The sequence below is a fragment of the Lates calcarifer genome, linkage group LG15 (assembly GCF_001640805.2).
Source record: "Lates calcarifer isolate ASB-BC8 linkage group LG15, TLL_Latcal_v3, whole genome shotgun sequence".
Classification (NCBI taxonomy): Eukaryota; Metazoa; Chordata; class Actinopteri; family Centropomidae; genus Lates; species Lates calcarifer.
The window spans coordinates 23,865,610-23,886,845 of record NC_066847.1 but is presented as its reverse complement, the minus strand read 5'-3'; the positions used below and the strand labels follow the sequence as shown (position 1 = coordinate 23,886,845).

At 40.4% G+C, this 21,236-nt stretch overlaps 2 protein-coding genes across 3 annotated transcripts in view; both read right to left on the bottom strand.

The window, feature by feature from the left end:
* col14a1a (collagen, type XIV, alpha 1a) overlaps window positions 1-3,626 on the bottom strand; it is a 127,297-nt gene extending 123,671 nt beyond the window's left edge. Inside the window, exons 1-2 of the mRNA XM_018686105.2 lie at window positions 3,359-3,626; window positions 1,503-1,638 (exon numbers count right to left, since the gene is read on the bottom strand). Of these exons, the coding sequence (XP_018541621.1) occupies window positions 1,503-1,638; window positions 3,359-3,370 (148 nt within the window). The 5' untranslated portion in view covers window positions 3,371-3,626. The remainder of the gene's footprint in view (window positions 1-1,502; window positions 1,639-3,358) is intronic.
* An 8,867-nt stretch (window positions 3,627-12,493) lies between these two features.
* Window positions 12,494-21,236, bottom strand: part of deptor (DEP domain containing MTOR-interacting protein) — a 33,264-nt gene continuing 24,521 nt past the window's right edge. For both annotated transcript variants that reach the window (XM_018686218.1, XM_018686223.1), the window contains exon 10: window positions 12,494-17,829. In XM_018686218.1, coding sequence (XP_018541734.1) covers window positions 17,707-17,829 — 123 coding nt within the window. In that variant the 3' untranslated portion in view covers window positions 12,494-17,706. The remainder of the gene's footprint in view (window positions 17,830-21,236) is intronic.

Below are 21,236 nucleotides of genomic sequence, written 5' to 3'. Positions count from 1 at the left end.
TGAAACAAAAACTATCCTTTAAAAGATCACTGTAATAAAATGAATTCTTTTTAGGGTGGAACTCTTCTTTTAATTTAGTTGTAAAAACAGATCGATAAAGGGCCCGTGTCATGTGTGGATTATTGATTTTAAACAACCTCAGAGAGAAAAATAATCTTTATTTGATTTCTCTGTGTAGTGTTCCTTTAACCGAGACCTGCCGCTTCCCTGCTCCTCTAACTCCACATCCTGGAAGGAATGTGAGCTACACACACACATACACACATACACACACACAAAGCAGGGTCAGCTAAATGTTTAAGTGTCCCTTGGGGTCATTTTCATATGATCTCCATCCAGATAACCACAGTAAGTCTGACCCTCTGCACTTCATAGGCTGCCAATAGCAGACACACTCTCCCATGAACTCATGCAGAACACACAAACGTAACTACACACACACACACACACACACACACACACACACACATACATACGCTACAGTCATAGGATTCAGAAAAAGAGCTCTTGGATCCATTTTGTTGAAATGAGCTTAACGTTCTCAGTCAAAAATAGGAGTCAAAATAATAACATTCAGGATCTATCGCCTAAACCACCTGAACCTGAACCCCTGGTCCTGATGAGAATAGATTAGCGGGTGGTTTGGCTTTAAGTCAGAAGCCAATAAAGTTACTGCATTAAAAGATATTAGAGGAGATGAGGAGTGTGTCAGAACATCTGAGTCTCATCTAGATAAAAACACACATCTGTTACATCTTAACACATGTTATGCCAATATAGCCACATAATGACATATTAACATACAATATGTTCAACTGGAACTCAAATGTGTGTTTCTTTTTGACACCGGTGACCAAAAAAACATTCCACGAAACAGACAGCAGCCCACTTTTTAATGAGACTCAGTTTGATTAAATCAGGTTTGCTGAGGTGAGGTTGATTGCGAAGCACACTGGAGCGTTATATATTGTGCAGCACATTGCGCAGCAAATCATCACAGCTTGAAGCGCACCGTTACAACACATTACAACACATTTATTAAAACCCCGCTGAAGCGTGGCAGCACTGGCAGCGGGGGTTGCCAGCGTTGCCATGCTGCCACAGTGAAATGGCATAATGATATGGAGGTGATATGATCACGGGCGTGATGTAATCTGATTGGAGAAGACAGAGGAGGGATGTGGAAATGGGGGTGAAGACTTAGGGGAGGTCAGGTGAGGGAAGGGAGACAGATATAGAGATAGAGGAGGCCAGAGAGGTGAGGCTTCAGGGGAGAAAGGGGAGAGGAGCGATGAAGGGGACAGATGGGAGGAGAGTGAAAGGCCAAGGTGTGAACTGGATGAAGACCTTAAGGCAAAGAAAAGTTGGATGGGGTGGATAAGGGGAACAGGAGCTTGCTGAGAGAGAGGGGGATGAGAGGAGGAGGGGATAGAAATGGAACAGGGGGGTGACAAGCAGAGAGAAGAGAGAGAAAAGATTGGAGAAGAGGAAAAAGTACTTACCTTGACTCTGTGCCTTACTGGGGAAACTGGAAACTATGGCCAGTGACACCAGCGGAGCCCACAAACACCACCTCATCTGCCCTGTTGACAACATCCTCACAACCAGCCTAGACCTGCGCAGAGAGGAAAGATCACGCTGAGAAAATGAAAAGCGAAAAATGTGAGAAAGAAAGGCGGGGAAACACAGAAAGAAAGGGGGGTTTCAGTGACAGAAACACCAGGAATGCCATTCAGCTGCAGCACCAGAGAGGCTCTGTGGGTCAAGAGGACCCACCTTGCCCACATGAGCCCACAGGCACTGATCTGGAATCAGTTACTCCTGTCTACCATCCACTTTGATACAATTACAAAGCAGTAGCCCAACAGTCTAGACTGACCGCAGAGCAGCGGGCGAGCGTCCTGCCTACGCAGAACAGGCGAAACAGTGGGGGACTTTGTTTGAGGGAGAAGAGAAGAGAAGAGAAGAGAAGAGAAGAGAAGAGAAGAAGGATGGAGGACAGACAGAGTGACAGACAAAGAGGGAGAGAGAAGTTTGATTGACAACCCCAGAGAGGGAACATTTCACGAGTGCCATTGTCGGACAACAAGAGCAAACACAACAGCTCCTCTCTTCCTCCTCCTCTCCTCTCCCCTATCTCATCTCCTACTCTCACCCCTCACTTCTTGTCCTCTGCACCCTCTTCTCCTCCACATTGCCTCCCTCTCTTCCTCTCCTGACCCTCTCCTCCACCTCTCCACCTCCTCCTCTCTCCAGTCTCCCACTCATTATCACACACAGTGGACGGGCACAGACATCTTATCACTCCTCTCCTGGGGAAACACACACACTCTCTCTCTCTCACAGACACACACACACCTTGCTGAGAGTCCTATGAATAAAACAGCATGTGCAACAAAAGTTGTTTCAAGATTGAGTCTTTCTCTTGATGTGGAGGTAACCCGGTGGCATTGGAAGAACATGCAGCTCCTTCAATTCAGACAGTGTCAAAAGGCCAGGAAAATGGCAGTGCATATTAATAAGTATAAAATACTCCATAAAATAGGATTGATTTTTTTTTTCTCATACATCATCCTCAGGACATGAAGATGGGAAATGACCAGGATTAGAAGGAGATTATCATCTCTCTTAGTCTCTCTAACAAACAACGGAGTTAATCTGACTAAACTGAGATTATTATAATTACACTTCTCTCTCCACTCACTGATATAACAAAAGTCAGATTGAGACAAAAGTTTCTCCTCTCTTCAGTTTGCGTAATTTCTTGTTTGTAACAATCCAAAGGGCAAACTTTGCAACCAGTTAATGGGTTAATGAAAACCAGGGTTAAGGCGACGCCCTCGTTAAAACTAAGCAGTCTGTACACACTGGACGCGCACGCGTTTCAGGGCTATTTCTGGAATATAGTTTTGCGCACACTCAAATGCAATTAATTACAGAACAAGACCGCAGACGACTCTGGCGCGCGCGTACCATCCAAGACTGTGTTTTAAACCGACCGCATTTTAAAAAGGCTGAGGGAAAAGACATGTAATACTTCTCTTATGCTGGGAAAAACATCTTTAGTCCAATAAAAATCAACAATTTATTTTTTTAATTTCTGAACGATTTCTTCCACCTGCTTGTGAAACTGCACAAGTTTGATTGAACGACCGCAGCCGATATTTATACTCGGTGTTAATTTCAAAGTGGTGCTGACTGGTTTTTAATCTAGTTTTCAAGCCAGATTTGGGTCAAACTATCAGATTGATTCAAATGTTGATTCAAATGAACTCGTTGCGTTCAAACACTCCAGCGCCGCACACCTGAGACCGACTCACTCAGACACACGCACTGTGGATGAAATCGCCTTTCATACCTCTCCAGTCATCAATTCAAAGCGTCCTCTTTTTTTTTTTATCCCCAAAGGAAATCCTCTGAATACCAGAAAGACTGCTGCCGCTTCTGTTGTTGCCTCCCAAAGGGTCCTTCTTCCTTCTCACTCTTTCCTCTCCCCTCTCTCTTTCTTTCTCTCACTCCCTCTCTCCGGATACAATTCGGTCAGTCCGGAGTGGGTGTTTCTCTCCTCGTTATTCAGCCATCCCTCCCTCCAGCTATTCCTCCCTGTCCCAACCCTTTCCTTCTTCGCCCCGGTACATCTCAGGGAGAGAGAGAGAGAGAGAGAGAGAGAGAGAGAGAGAGAGAGAGAGAGAGAGAGATGTAAAAACGCGACCCAGTGCCGCTGCGCAAAAACCTCCGCTGCCAACCTGCAGGTTTCAATTCGGCTCCAGCCCCTCGGGGCCCTTTCTATGCACCTCCGTGATCAGGGACTTAGGGAGACATATCCGGAATCTGTGACTTTAAAGAAGCCACATGATCATTGTCGAAACTCGCTTTTTTATGTGTTTGATTTGTAGAGAGAGAGAGAGAGAGAGAGAGAGAGAGAGAGAGAGACAGAGAGAGAGAGAAAAGTGCGTCTGAGAATGGCTCTGTGCGCTCGGAGCAGGTGCCTGGCCGTGCCCCGCTGCGCTGCCAGCTTTAATGTTAAAGGCACAATGACACACGTTTTCACCTCAGCTCAAAGTTGGAGGACACAAAAGAAACAATCGGACTATAGTTATAAAGCCACATGGAACATTTCAAGTTCACGGTTTCTCTCAGTTGCAAAAAATGTCCATAAATATCCAAATAAGTCATTTTTGAACAGTTTCTTTCCGACTGGGAACTTGCTGATGGAAGCCATAATGGCAACAGATCACTTTAAATGTTTCCAAAACAAAACCACTAATCCTCTAGCCTACCATTTTTCAATGAAGTGATCTTGAAATAAGACAGATAAATTCACTAATTGAGCGTTTTACCTGGTTCTCAAGACAAAAAAATCATTTAACCCAAATGTCAGATTTAGAAAATCTGATTGGAGACCAATTTTTTGTGTGGACATGGACATGGGAAAATGTTATTCTTCTTAAGCTGAGACTGGTTGCTGGAACTCTGGGTGATTAGTGACTGCACGTTGTTTATTTGGTGATGTCTGTCTAGTATTTAGGATGGTGTTTTCAGCATGTATGTTGCAAGCTCTAAATAATTGAAACCAGGGGTTTTATGGCAATTAAGATGATATTTTTAAATCAGTAGTTTAAAAATACCAGCTTGATTGATATCACCTCTGTGTTTGTCTCTTATATTTGAAGTTAAAGTCAGGAGGCCATTAGCTTAGCTTAGCATTAAGACTGAAAACAAGGGGAAACAGCTAGCCTGGCTTTACTAAAAGTAAAACAAACATCAGTCTACCAGCACTTTGTTTCATCTGTACAAAAAAAAAACAAACAAAAAAAAAAAACAAGCAACCAAACAAACAAAACCACAATATGTTGTGGTAAGTGAGCCAAGCTAGTCACTTCCCCCATTTTCTATTCCTTATTTTACACTGACCTAGCCATGGCCTGGCTATAGTGTCATCTTTAATGAACAGACATAAGAGCTGTATCAATCCTTGTATCTCTCAGCAACATTTTCTTTCTTCAAAATAACAAACGTTTCCTTTATTCTAGACTTGAATGAGCATCTCAATTGATTGGTCAACACCAGCACTTTCTACTCGCAGGCTGAGGAAAGAGACATGAGTGCACTTTGTAATGCTGTTTATACACTCAGCCCCTTTGCTGTTGAAAAGACTCTGTGACTTGCCCTGAGGGGGGAGGAATGGGAGTCATGAGAAACAGAGGCTAGTGAAATGTGCCAGTGGCTGGCTGAGTTGAAACGGCGAATAGCTACACTCCAGGTGTGTCCCTGGGGCACTACACACACGCACATGCACACACACACACACACACACACACACACACACACACACACACATGCCTTAGCTAAACAACTGTCCAGATGCCATAAACACTATAATCAAGAGGATAAGGATTCTCCATCCTCCTCCCTCCTTCCTCCTCTTTTTTTCCTTCAGCCTCTTCCCTTCCTGTCCTTCTGTCATCTTCTTTCCCCTTCATCTGTTGCCTGTTTGCAACAGACCACACACAAAACAAATACACCACATGCAGACACCACTACATACAGTGCATGGCTGGATGTTATGACTTACATCAGGAAAAACGATCAGGTCAATATAATACAGTGCAATCATATTTTTATACATCAGTTCAGTCATTTCCTTTCTCACTGTGTCTTTCTCCTGATATGTCTGTCCTGTTTGATTAGAGTAGTCTTTAGTTGTGCAGCTATTGTCAGCTTTTTCAACATTTATTAAAAACTGCAATGTGAGTAAATTTTGGTGAGTGAAAGATTCATAAAAACTGAATTTGATAAATTCAATTTGCTACCCAGACCTATACATAATTTAATATTAGGCCTGAGCTGCACCACCATGCTGCAGTTGTCTCCAGACATCATTTCTAACATCAGCCTTTCTTTTCTTTTCAGCCATGGTGGCAGTGTGGACGCCAACGTCACTCACTCAGTCCATCACTTTGGTCCAGACTGAAACATCTCAACAACGACATGGACTGCCAGACAGTCATGCTTCTCAGACAATGAAGCCAAATGACTTTGGTGATCCCTTGACTTTTTCTGGAGTCTTTTTTTTGTGAACTATTTGTAAAACTATTGGGTGGGTTGTCATGAAATTTGGTATAGATAATCCTGAGGTGCCTTAGGGATATATCCTGATGACTTTGGTGACCCCCTGACTTTTCCTTCAACACCAGTATGAGGCTTGACATTTGTGGTTTTAAGTCTGCAAGTCAAGTCTGCACATCTATTGGATGACATTTGGTACACACATTCAAGTTACTCCCTTAGGATTAATTTTGATAACTTTGCTGATTTCTGATAACAAAACACCCAACCAAACTAACGACATTCCCATCAGCACAAATGTTTGCATGTTAACACAATAAACTAAGAGGCTGAACATTGGGTAAGCATGTTAACATTTAGCATGAACCACGGCTGTGTCCTGAATACTGTCTACAAAGCCACTAGCATGGCTGTGGACACAGCAGCATTTCAACAGATAAAATGACAGATCATGGCTGTTACTCACCTAGATTCACCTGGTCAAATCACAAGGAAAGAACTTGAAGTCTGAATATTCTACACACCACATCTGGGAAAATAAATACTCAAATGACTAAATAAATAGCAGGCATGGCAATGTATCATTCTGGGAACAAACCAATAAGCTCAGCTAATTGTGCGCACTGGAAAAAGGTAAAGTTGGAGTGTGCATGGCTGAAACTGCTGGTTTCATCAGGGATAATGTGTTTGATCATTTTTGGTTTTGTATTCAGAGTCCCTGCAGTCCCAAGTGGATTATGATTGACAGCTGCTCTCTAAGGACTCACAGGCCAACAGACCTAAAGACCTGCCCGGTGAATGAACCATGGTGTTGTCCCACCTTGCATGTCCGTTTTTCATTATTTTCTCTTTTTTTGCCATCTACTCATTTCCCTTGATGTCCTCTCTCTGTTATGCTCTTTATCTGTTCCATTTTATTATTTTATTCCCTCTCTCTTCTCCCTGTTGTTCTCTCCCTCTTTCTCTCCTTTTCACCCTACTCCTAATCTGTTCATCCTCCTTCTGTCTACCTGTCCATCCCAACTGTGGCTCTGTTGAATAAATGCATCAGTCACATGGAGGAGTTGATCCACAGGTCATTTAGCTCAGCGCCATATGGTCCAACTGTGAGGCTTCATAAAGTTTTTAAAGTCACTGCACTGCAACAAATGTCTGTTTATTGCAGGTTCTCTCTCTAGTGAAGCAAATACATCAGATCTATGCACAAAACTCTGCTCAGACATCTTGATTCCTGACTTGCAAGTCTGCATACAAGCTTGTAAAAGTTTGATAGTAGGGGTACGTACGTAATACATCTCAGGAGTCAGAAAAATGTGTGCAGTTTAGATCAGCTGTCTGTATATGTGTGTGTGTGTGTGTGTGTGTGTGTGTGTGTGTGTGTGTGCATGTGGGTGATATGTGACAGATTTCACATTTGTAAAACCTGGATGGTACAGCAATGGAAGACTTAGTGGCGAGACAGTATGGATAAAAAGTAAAAACTTTGACAGCCAATTATACTCAGTCTGACACTGAGAAGGTTTAGGGAAGTGTTATCCACACAAAACACAATTTCTTTTTCTTCTTCTCCTTTTTTAATGAAACTGTATGCACATAATTTTTTACAGATTTTTTTTTCTTACATTGCTTTTCCTCTGAGACAACTGAGCATATAATTGTTGTTTTCCTGGTTTTGGTGACATCTTTGGTGATAAGAGGCCTTTTCACCAGTATTTAATACTCCCTGTTTGCACTGGACCAACATATTGTAATAATAAAAATGATCAAACTCCACCACACCCTCTTGAATTTCCTCTACCTTCCTATAATTATTACAAACAAGCCGCCATTGTTGCCTTGACAAACATGGAAAGCATAGTTTCCTGTGTAGCAGAGGATTTTTCTCCCAGGAAACAGGAACCCCCTCACTGGTATTTATAAGAGCACACGTTTACGCTTGAAGTGGGTGAGAGATGACTGTTTATTGCAAGGCATCAATCAGCAAGAGGTGGAGAGTAGCGAAACTGTTATTAATATGAAAAAGCGTAAAATGTAAAGTAAAACTAAATGTAGCAGAAAAAACTGCAACCTCGTGCAGTTTCAGAAACTGCAGCTTTTAATAATATGAGTGTTACTTTTTTATTTGATTCTGCTCATAGAGTCACACACACACACACACACACACTCGCAGATACTCACAACCCACACACACAGTGACAAAGTCTGCAGTAAGCAAACACACTTAATATTACATTTAAACAAAGACCTCCCCCACTTTTCCTTCTGTTCTCCTTTCACAAACACACATGCACACGCACGCACACACCTGAAGCCCCCTGCCCTACATTTTTTAAGACACAGAGATGACCCGAGGCATGGAGCTTAGCACTCTGACACATTGACAGACAGCCCAGATCACTGTGTCACTCACACACACAAAGAGTTGTATTTAAAACTAGCAGAAGAAACATGGTTTGTTTGTCTTATAGGCTCAAGCAAAAGATCTGGACAAGTTCAAATAGAACTGACAGATGCAAGGGTGAGCATGGTGAACTGGGATGCACGAACAAACACCTCATGCTCTGAATTTCAACCTTTTTTTCTGCTGGACACACACACACACACACACACACACACACACAACCTCTGCTCTTGAGCTCTGTCTTAATAACAAGCAGCAGGTTAATATGAGGGCAGCGGTGGACTGAAGTGACCGCAGCCTACTGATTAGTCCAACTAGTCGCTCGTCAATTATTAGAGAGCTTGTCATCTGGTACCAGGCCTGCCGTTCCCAGAGCGCCGCTAACCCGACAGCTCTTAAGGTCATGGTACATTATTCTCATGGTGGGACACGTGGATGGAGGTGATTTACTCATGAAAATACTGTTATTTATTTGAAGACTCACTCTAGACCACAGGCAGCCATTATACTACTAACTCCAAAAGGTATCTTTGACATGCACAATATGTTCATTAGAGCAGCCCACAGGTTGCACACAGTGAGGATTTTTTGGCCTTGCCAGTGACATGCTCGAGTGAAATATCTCAACAACTATTGGATGAACTTCCATGAACATTTGTACTCACATTCACGGTCCACAGAGGACGAATCTTACCAACAAATCCTACCTACCAACCAATGATCCTCCTGACTTTTACTCTAGCGACACACCCTGGTGACATTTGTTGTTTTAACGGAAACGCAATGATAACTATTGAATAGATTGCTATGACAGTTTGCACACACATTTATGCTCCCTCAGGATCAATCATAACAGGTCATCCCTTAACCTTTCATCTAACACCATCATCGGTTCAATTTTTTATTTGTCCAGTACTGCAACTAAGGACAGTCCCATCAGCCTCAGCTGCACCTTGTGTTTAGCATTATCATATGTTAGCATGCTAACACATCAAAATGAGATGGTATTAATGTTTAGCAGGTATAATACCTGCTAAACATTAATACATTGTGCACATGTTAGCTTTCAGCTCAAATCATCCCTGTGTCTAAGTGCAGACTAACAAAGCTGCTAGCATGGTTGTACACTGTTAGTCCTTTTCTAATCTTAAATTGTCCATTCATCTACACCTTGAAGCCATGCTCCAATAAGCAATATGGAAAAAAACAAGGGCGCAGAGAAAAATCACTGCATATCCAAAGAAGCAAAAGTAAGAGAAGTAAATTAGACTTCCCTCACTGCATCCTAACCATGTCCTGAAAATAGCTTTCCCATTACCGATACGGTATCAAGTGTATTCATTCTTCCAGTTCCACCAGTTTTAGTTAGTAAAATAAGTTTTTGAAAAGGAAATGCTAGTTGAACAAAGGTGACTTCCAGCCAGAGTGGCTGGCCAAATTCACTGAGCTGGCAGCCACAGTCCAAGAAGCATTTGGCAGGTGGCTAACATTTCTGCTTGCTGTGACTTGTCCTGAGCTCCTCGCCTGCAGGGAGGGAAGTGGAGGACAGGAGACAATTCACTTGAAAACGCTGTAATCACGCCTCAAAGGCATTTAGACCGTCAACCTGAGTAAGCACTGAAACATTCCTTTTCTCCAGCTGTGTAAGTCTTTTCTTTTCTGGGTAAGGCCTCCTTGTTTGCCACATGTGATAACACAGCTCACCTTTATTTAATCAAGCCAGTTATTGGCACTCTGTGTCAAAAAGCTAATTAAACTCCAAAGAATATTGTGTTCCAGTGAACATTATTATGTTTCTCTGGTATTTCATTATTCGCTCTGTCATAATGTTAAGTATGACACTCTAAATGTGTGTCATTTAGTGGTTACTATGTGGTTTCTTTTGAGAGGGGACTTTTTTGGGGGGCAGATTTTTTTATCCTTGGAGGCAATTGTAGATCTACTATAAGCAGGGGATATTAACAAAGGGTAAAAAGTAAAAATAAAAAGTAAAAAGTAAAAAGTAATGTTCACACCTATGAAGTAGGTACAAAGTTCGTACTATGTCACATCTATGTCAAAATTTCTCCTGAAACAAACTGAAGAGGACCTTCTTGAGCTGAGTGAACTACCATCACACGTGATCATAATCAAGGAAAGAGTGATGTGACGAGTAGAGTGAGGATAGAAATGAGCGAAACATTGTGTTTTTCCTTCTCCTTGTCTAACACTGTGAATAACACCACAGTGCAACTTAACTGCTTTCAACATACCTTATATTTCTCCATAACTCTCTTATTTTGGCTGCTGTCAATGTCATGAGAGATTTTTTTATGTGTATTAATTACTTGATCTTGGCTCATGCCGCCTGCATTGGTGTTGCTTTAATTGGACCAACTGGGCTTTTCAAACCTTAATATGATCTTATAATATATGCCACTTCGTGAACGCTTTCATCCCAGCCTTCTCACAGTGCGTACATTTTTAGTGTGCTGGCCCCAGTTGGAATTGGACTCCCTAACTTTGGCAGTGTGACTGTGATTCTCTATGCACCAAGCTACAGCACGTTGTATCAACACATTACTCTCTAAGGGCCCATGAATAAAACACAATTCGCTAATAAAAATGCTCACAACTCCTCCAGAAAACATCATTACTGTTTGCAACGTATTTGTTCTAACACTGACAACTCTGAATAATTACATTTATAATGAGAAACCTAGGAAAAAACATGTAAAAGCATTGTGTTTCTTTGCACTTATTCTGATACAGAAACACATTTTTATTGGCTGAGTCACATCTCTTTCTTCTTGATCTTTTCCTCAAGAAAAAAAAAAAGTCCAGTTTCAGGTTTTTGTGTGTGTGACAGCTTCTAATTATCGTCTAATGCACCGCACTGTGTACTGAGCCGAAACACACACAGAAGGACTGGTCGGATGGTTGAATGAATGAAGGCGATGTGAAGTTGCTGAGCTAATCATAGAATGTGTGGATGCAAGGACAGATGACTGAATGGACAGATAAGTGGATGAAAGGTAGTGATCGTCTCATCTGATAAGGTCTTTTCCAGTTAGAGTATCTGACCTGAAAGATAAAAGGATGAAAGAGAGAGAAAGAGGGGTAGAAGAGGACACCGACGCCCTTGTTTCCACTGCAAGTGACTGTGAGTGTCACTATAAAATGACAAAACTGTGTGGTGAGGTTCAACATTAATCAACGTTTTGCAGTTCATCTAAATTATGATTAAGTGGTTTATCTGATGATATGGGACAGCATGTAGCAGTTAGCTTGATATTTTACCACTTTTCCCTGTACACCCAGACCCTTGGATTTCCCATAAAGGAATGACAGAAGTGTGTGTGTGTGTGAGAGAGAGATAAGCAATGTCAGTCAAGAGCAAATCTGCAGAGCAATCAGACAGTTCAGAAGATCACCTAGCTATGCAGTTAGAAATATCATCAATGCTGCCAAAAACACTGAAGAGATAATGAGCAAAGAGAACTTTAGAAAAGAAATGAAATAAACAATAATAATAATAATGTCATCCCTGCAAGTATCTTTCATTCTTGTTGACTGTATTCACACTCAGACTTTAAGCAAAACAGAGGTGGAAAGTTTCATCTACATAATCTATTCTGTCCCTCACTAAAATCCATGAAATTGTCCAAAACATGACTGAGATAAGGAACAAAATCAGGATAAATAAAACGATATACATACGGCTTGGAGTGGTATAACACTACCCCCTGCTGGTAGCTTTGTGCTAGTGCATCTAAGAAAAAGAGAAAGGATATTTCAGGCATTTTGTCTCATCTCAGATTTCCCATATAAGATACAACATTTCCACCATCAAGCCATAGGCTGGTGGTTCCCCATCCTTTTGGCTTGAAACCCCTAAAAATAACTTGATGTCTATTTGTGACCCAACATCACAGGTTAAGGTCTGATTGTGGGCATCAGTTTTGAACAGTGTCCACCTCAGACTGGTCTTATTTGAAGGATTTTTAGTCGACCTGAAGATGAAACCACAAACACACAGGAGGATCAGATCAGTTTGTTTATTAAACACTTGATTAACTGTGTTAATACATAAGAACATCAGAATGAGCTTCTATCTGCTTTGTCAAAAACAGACTGTAGTACTGTGAGCTTATATTGTCTTCAAACCCAACATTCAATCTCTGATAGCGGAGAAAGAAAAAAGAAATAAAGAAATAAATCTATAACTGTACCTGCTGAAAATGTCTCACTCCAGCCTCATGAGGTGAACATAAAGCAAAGAATCCCTTTAGTTAAAATGAATCATTTAAGTTGAAGTAGAAAACAGCACAATGTAGAGGACAGTGGTGAAATACATTCTGCCAGACTGCTGCTCTTGAAACCACTGTTGTGCTATTTAAAGGTGGTGTCCGTAAAACACTGATTGTCAATAGAACTGAAGCACAATCACCTGATACAATGAGCACTTTTAATACACAAAGTCAGAGATAACAGAGCTGGGAACAGAACAGGAGACTAAGATGACCACCAACTGTGACTAGCAGCAAAATAAGGACTTAAGGCAAATGCTTTCAGGCTTATTGTTGAACAGTCAGTGAACCCGTTTCAGCCAACCACGACCACACAGAGCTCCTTCAAGACTTTACAGTAATACACGTGACACATTTCGAGACAGTGGTGAAAGAGTTTCCCAAAACCCCACTGAGACCATAATCTCTGTCCCCAATACTGCAATACTTTCCATCGCCTTTATGAGAATCACAACCCTTTAACCAGATCATTTTTCAAACACAGTAAAAAAAGAACAAATTCTGAGTTGAAAACTGCAGGTAGGCGAGTTTTTAATTAAAGAAAAATTGAACCCATGCTGAGTGTAGAGATTAACTGAAGAAGTCTAATGACATCTCTACAGTAGACTAATGAAACCCTAGATCGAAGAATCACTAATGTCTGCAGTTTGGGGTAAGATGTAATCACAGAATATTGAGATCTCTGTATCTAGGGTCCCTTATACAGTATCTCTTTCTCAAATTCAGCAAAACCTACCAACAAAAGATCCATCAACTTCACACGAACAGTAATAAACAGTAATAAAAACAGAATCATCCAACAACACATGCGAGCTGTTTTGAGATCAGCAAGTGAGACAAAATGTCATGAATGTTTGGCAGAGTAAAACAGCGAATATCATCAATGTCTGAGATGCTCTAAAATATTCTATAACAGTTTTATTCTAACTTTTTATTTATAGCGTTTAGGGGCTTTTCTTTCTTCTAAAAATGGGACAGCGGTGCCAAAAACGTGGAAACAAAGACTTTTGAAGGCCAAAATCGACTTTACTTCTGAAATGATTTGTCGGATGATGCATTCCTATGAGTCAACAGACTGAAGAAGTGCTTTGGATTAGGAGCTAATGCTACATAAGCACAGATTTTGAGGAAATCATGCATTTCACTGCTTACAACACCTACGCACACTAAGAAACACCAATGACATGTCTGCTGAATAACTCAATCAGGACATGTTTTGAGGCAGTTTGATGCAACAGATTAAATCCTATTGTTTGGCAATAAAGACTTCCTGAATATATGTTCACCTAGAATAGAAAAAAGCTCAGTTTTCTGCATTTGTGTTAAAATTTCTTAGAAATAATTTCTCTTCAAGACTAAACTACGTACATATCCAGTGAACTAGGCAGTGTCGTTTCGTAGAAAACAAGTGTTTACTCAGGATTACAGACACATACTGTATGAGCACTATGAGCATCACTTGTCCATGCTCCTCTTTTTTTTTAAATTATTATTATACAGTTTCAAATATGATAATATTTCATGCTAGTATGCCTAAGGACATGATGGCATAGTCTATAAACACACAGTTAAAGCAACATTATGTAACTTTTTCTGAGCAACACAGGCCTCTGTAGCCACAAGTGGTAATTAGGAACAGGAAGTACTGTTGCTGTAACAAACACATTAAATTCGGTTTATAAATCTTGATATTTTAAAAGTTTCCTTGCTGGATATTAGAGATGAAAGCTGGTTTCTAATCACCTCTATCTATCTATCCATCTTTTTTTTTTTTGTTACTGTTTTACAGTGGCATTACTCTAGAACTTGCTGGACCTAATTCAGGCAGTATAAGCTGCTGACTGTCACTCAGTTATGTACTTCTCATGGGAGATTTGTACCCAGTCAACCCAAGTTACATAGTGCAAGAATGGGCATTGGGGGCATGGAGTGGGAATGACAGAGACACCATTCTCCCTATTACAACTCAGTGTAACATCAAAATGATTTTGAAGCTGTCATTTTCAGGTAAACTAGTTGCATAATGTTGCTTTAATTCGAATGTTATTTTGGAGGATAATAATGTACAAATCCATTTACCTAAACCTCAAACCTGCTTTCATCCAGTGAACTTTCAGTTAACTCTTGATCTAGACTCTGTTGTCTTTTAAGGTTCATTACCACCAAACTCCAAGAAAATAAAATTATTTCTCATTCACCTGTAGTTATATCCGGCTAATCAGATCTGCTGCCACTCCAATAGATTAGAGGTGAATTAAGTTTTATTTGTGGAGCTCACAGAACTGAAAAAAAAAATGCAATAACGAAAAATCAACAACAGGATCTTTCAAATATCTGATTAACCACAGACTGCGCTGTCACCAGTTTTCTGAGGGGGTATTGATATTTGTACAGTAGAAAGCAGCTCCACTGAAAACTATTTACAACATGCTCTTATTTTGGAAAGACAAGTTGCTATTAATTGTATTAACGTCTGTGATCACCACAAATGAAGTTTTTTCCATCTATGTGTGGTTGACATATGTTGTCATTAAAAAACAGATCACACAGACGTCATATTTCAAATAACTGCCACAATTACCTCAGCATTACCCTACCAACCTTATCATGTTTAGATTTTACTGCACAATGTTCTGCTTCGAGTGATCATACTGGTGATTATCTAACACATTATCTAAGACAGATAATGAAGAAGAACAGGATTTGGGAGCAAGCAGGGGGTTATTATTTCTTATTATTTCTTATAAGTTTCATTAGGGATGTTAGATTGTATATTCACAAATTAATATTCACATATAAATACTTTACATGTTATTCCAAAAAAGAAAGCTTTTGTCACCTAAGTGCTTTTGTCACTTAAAACAATTGTTCAATAGTTTGAGTGCTCATGTAGTCATTCTACTCCTTATTCTTCAAACATTAGAGAATATACACTACTGGTCAAAGGTTTTAGAGCACCTCCATTTTTCCAGCTGTCACTTAATGTCAGAGTGTTTCTGAAATTAAAGCCTAGAACAAAAAATAATTTAAAAAATTAAAAAAGGGGAGAACCTTAAATCTGCAATTTAATTTAAAGTCTTGACTCATCCAACAGCTGAATACACTCATTGCTTTGCTTTTTCCTTCTGGTCCAGTTCATCCCAAACCAGTTACAGAGAGTTAGAGTCTGGAGACTGGTGCTGGTCCTCCATCACTTGAACCGTCTGGTTCTTCTCTTCTAATATTTTGGGTCATTATCTTGTTGTAGGAGGAACCCCTGACCAACCAGTCAGTCTGGGTGTGTAAGTAATCAAAAAGGCTTCACTTGCTTCCTTTGCTGCAGGAAAGCTGTGAGTTAACCAATCTCTTAATCCCTTAAAAGGCCCTTCTCTATGAAATGTACATACATACATACAGTTTTTGATGATCTTAACTTTTCTTTTTCTTTTTTCTTTTTTTCCATGGGCAGTTTAGTACTTAACATTTGTACATAACATAAAACAAAAAATGGGGTGTTGTAAAACTTTTGAGCAGCAGTGTATACTGTAGATACAACATCTGTATTAAAAAGTCAACAGACTCCACTGTTTACTACTTCTACTTTTTCCAATAAAGCTGGCTGGCATAACATTATAGTTTAGGGCTTATTTGGCATTGCCACAGGTGTGGAACATATTCATTCCATAATTTTTTACACAATAAATGTAACACTTCTTAAAAAGATTTCCTAAAGGTATTTTAGAGCTGAGAACATGTCAACAGTAAGTATGACATATAATATTTATTCTTTCTTGTCTCTTAAACAAGCTCTTATGTATAATGACTTCTGTGTCATTATAGAAAATAAAAGTCTGCATATCAGGTATAATCTTTAAAAAAAACCCAACAAACTAAAAGATACTAAAGAAATCAAGGGAAATTAGTCCTTTTAAAAACAATTATTTATATAGTCTCCAAGATGTTCTCAGTGCTGTAGCAGTTTTAGTTTGCACATTAATGAGGTTTCATCCTGTAAACATAAGTAGGGCTTCTTCTGTTTGTTTGTGCGTTAAATCCATCATAACTTTTTAAATGTACATTGTGCCTGTTAATGTCACGTGCAGTTCATAGCTGCACCTTTATTATGTACACTAACAAATTCCTAGCAGCTATACATAAATCTACCTGGCCATCACTATAGTTGTTAATTTGCCAGTGGGTTTTCACATGAGAAGGGTAAAAACTTGTATTTTTTCTATTCAACATTGTGGCTCCCCGGGCAGGGAAAAAAACCAACAACAAACAATTAAAAACCCTGAAACCAAAACCTTGTGATTTACAGTATGTAGTTGTAATATAAATACGCTCCCTCCCTGTGTTATCCTGTCCTTCCCAGCAGAGTGAGCTGTTGAGCTGTCAGGACCTTAAGTCGAAAGTTGGAAACAAACTGGGGGAGAGGTCACTGAATCTATCAACATGAAATATTCCTCCTCATTGTTGCAGTTTCAGCTTTTACTTTCTCATCTCCAGCTTCCGTCTCACATCCTCTGATGTGTTCAGCAACAGATTCGTGATACAGTTTGGATTCAAAACGCAAAAAAACATGGAATTCAGGTTTTCTTACTCCACACATGAAGTCTGGGACCTCTTCATTAAGACTCAGAGTCACAATGAAGCAGCTGGTGATCCAGCTGTACAAGTGGGGGGCTCTTGCACTTTCCATCTGTAGTGCTTGTGCCTTTAAACTCAAAGAAAAACTAGGTCAACCTTCCCCTTTTATCTGCAGGTTGAATCATTTACTTTACTACTTGAATACCCACATTCTTGAGCACACACTGTTTCTCAGTCATCCACCTTATCCAAACAATGTTGGAACAGTGAGAGTGTGTCAAGTTGTCTTACAGTTCTCGATCAGTGTGGTTTTTGAGGTCAAGTGTTAAACCTTGTTGCTGCTGCTGCTGCATAATTATTACACTGCTCCTCTCGAACTTATAGCTCCTCCATCACTTCCATGACGATTGTCCTGGGTCCAGTTAGGATCAGGTTGCTGACGGTCCGGTAGTCGTGGGAGAGGACGTTCAGCCCGTTCACCGACACAACAAACTGACACACCTGGAGAGAGATGGACAGAGAAGGGAGAGATACTGTAAAATGTCAATCCAATCACAGCAGTCAAAATGTGAAAGGTGAGGTGGAAGTAGAGGTGACTGTGATTGAAAGTATTCAGAGACATGAGAGGAGACAGAAATAAATGGATACTCCACAGAATCTTGTTAGTATCAAATACTCACCACCTGCAGGCTTGAAGGTCGCTCTGACAAGAAAATTGCGGCCGTTTCGATGTATTCATCAGTGTTGCGCAGTGTTTGGAGTGTAACGAACGTACACATCAGTGCTGCAGGAGGATTATGTTTCTATGTTTCTATTGATTAAACTGTGGCTCTGGGTTGTCGCTGGAATCTACTGTCAAGTCAGTTTTATTAATCTAGCGCCATCACAACAGAAGTTAGCTCAGGGCACTTTTCATTTAGAACAGGTCTAGACTGTGCTCTTTATAATTTACAGAGACCCAACAACTCCCATGATGAGCAAGCAATAGATAAAACCTCCTTTTAAGAGGCAGAAACCTCAGGCAGAACCAGGCTCAAGGTGGGCGGCTGTCTGTCTTGACCGGTTGGTAGTAAAGTCACTTGCCACCCTTCAAGACCAAATCAGAGTGTTAGTGTTTTATTCTTAGAAGATAAATATCTGGTGGAGTACTCTTTTAAAGATGTTTTGTTGAGTAATTTTTACACCTGCACTTGATAACAGAGGTATTCAGCACTGTCATTCTTCCCTATAATCACTTAAACTCTGTCTGACAGTGTGTTATTTTATGCTTTCTCACTGGTCTCTCCTGGAAAAAAAAGACATCTTGAGCCCAGTGAGTCCATATGATTGAATCTAGTTACTGATTTGGCACAATGCAACTAGCGAAAGCTGCAGTTTCCATCTTTTAGGTTAGTATTTCACATCCAAATGATTGGTTTGATTGTCTTTGTTTGTTTTGTTTTTTTGATGGAAGTATTCCTTTTAATAACATAGATCTGTAATCATAGTGCAGCTAATACACAAATTTGACCTTACAGTGAAAGCAGCAGTAAGCCAAGAGAGAAATCACAACACAGCCACAGCTCCAACAGTAAACACTGATAGCACTAACTGCCATGAAGTGGTAACTACTGCTAAAACTGCACCAGGTACAACATGACTGCCACGCTCCAATCACTCCCCCGTCACTCCTGGACCCCACCTCCCTTATCACCGTTTAACCACCACTCCAACTCAACAGCTCTGATAAAACTAAGACTTGTTGTCAGAGCTGCCCTCTAGCCGCTGTTCTTGCAACATGATGCTGCTGTTGTGGTGTTTTTTGTGGGGTTTTTTGCAAGCTATTACAGGCGCACACTCAACACATGCAAGCACACTCCCACTTCACTGGCTTCCAAAAGTCTTCCATAAGGTCTGCAAGATGCAAATAAGTATAATGCCTGTCAGAGAGAATGAGAGCACGTACTCATTCTGATTCTTATATTGCTTATAAATCAATTGAATGCAGATGTATACTGCTGAACGCAGATGGAAGAATAACTTTAACAGATGTGTCCCTTGCCTTAGATGCAGGAAACATTATGTATTTAGAATCATCTTACAGGGAACAACTATTCAAACCATTCCTTACATAAACTCATCTTACATATGAAACAGAGGATAGCGAATAAACACTGATAGAGGTTACTATTTTTGGTTTTATTTTCACAGCAATTGCTGCTAAAGGTTTTTTTCCGGTGTTCCCTAAATGATAGAAGGAAGGAGGAGGAAAAAAAAGCCAAGACTGTTAATCCTGTGCTGCAGAGGAATTTCAACCTCTCACTGTAATTACATCTAAACCTCTGCAGCCTATGTCCCACTGCTTCACAAGAGTCAAAGTACTGTCCATCGTGCACTTCTAGACGCGCTCTCTTTTTCTTCCACTTCTCTTGATTTCTCTCCCTCTATTCTCTACCTTTCCTTTCGGCCTCTTTAACTCTCTTCCAACACCTCCCCCTCCTCTTTCTCTCCCCCACTGATGCTTCTCTCCTTTCAGGGCTGTGGGGTTGTTAGCCTTGGCTGAGGCCCAGCTGAGCTGAATGGCTCCTTGCGCTCAGAGGGTTAAAATAGCTCTCAGACACGGGGACCGGCATGACGAGAAGACATAGAGAGAGAATAAGGGGGCCATGCTGAGACGTTCAACTTACATGCATTAATAACAGCTGTGTGTAATGTAGAGGTTGGTCATTCGTTACATAAAACACTCAGTACGAGCCATGAGGAATCAGAAAGACAGAGAAACAATAACTGACTGAAGAGTTACAGCAGCATATATTAACAACTCTGCTGCTAATAAATTACTCATACATGGATGCATTTTCTGCATTGCATTATGAAATCTGCAGTAAATATGTTAGAAAAGCATGTAAAAGGTTTTTTTTATGTTAACAACCACAGCAGCTATGTGAGAAATCAAACCACAATGATCCATCAAACTGAACAGCACATCAGGCTTAATCTGCACAGTGTCTGCTGGTTTACAGCTCACTAATTAATATACTATATCTTTTTTGTTTAATCCATACAGAAATGTAAAAAAGACAAGCTGTGCTTTTACAGAGATCAGTGTGGGACCATTTCCTGACCAGGAGCAGCGACTTCCTTGAGTCTGCTGGTTGCCTGGCAAGAGACAGTCCATTTGATTTTTTTTTCAGTCCCAACAGGTCATAATTATGTGTGAGTCCTCAGTATAATCAATAAACTCAAGAGACAGAATTAAACGCTGTGCATATAAATGATCTTATTTCAATACAAATTCATAAATACAATACAGATTCATCTGACCTTTGAATCTTCTCATGTTTAATGTTCAAAATCTTTTAGATGGAGGTCAAGAGATTCTGACAATTATATCTATGTGTAACAGAACACATTGTTCAGTTCACTCACATAATGGTGTGCAAACATGCAGCAGAGACCAGAACAAATGGACACAAAGTGAGACAAACACACACCCTGCTCTACCTGCTGCCTTATAAAAGTGCATTAGAAGAGGCTCTAAGAGTGATGTATTGGACGGTTACATAAGTGCTGAAATCCATTATGGTTAGGACAGTGCTGATGTGTGTGTCTGTCTGTGGTTGGGGAAAAAAAAAGAAGCTACAGACAGATGGAGATGCTGTGTTTGAGAGGATATGTGTTTGATGAGTAGTAGTCCGGTGATGCTCTCAGCCCTCTGGGTTCAGGCCTTTTGCCTGGAGTGTGGTGCCAACACTTTACAACACGACATTTCCTCTACTGGATTGTATTACTGCTTAATTACACATCAGTAAAACCACTCAGGTGAGGTGGAACAAGATTAACATTCTTGGAAAGTGCAATAGTGCAACTCCTCACAGATAAACTAGTGACACTCTGACACACACTGCTGCACACGGAGAATTCAATTG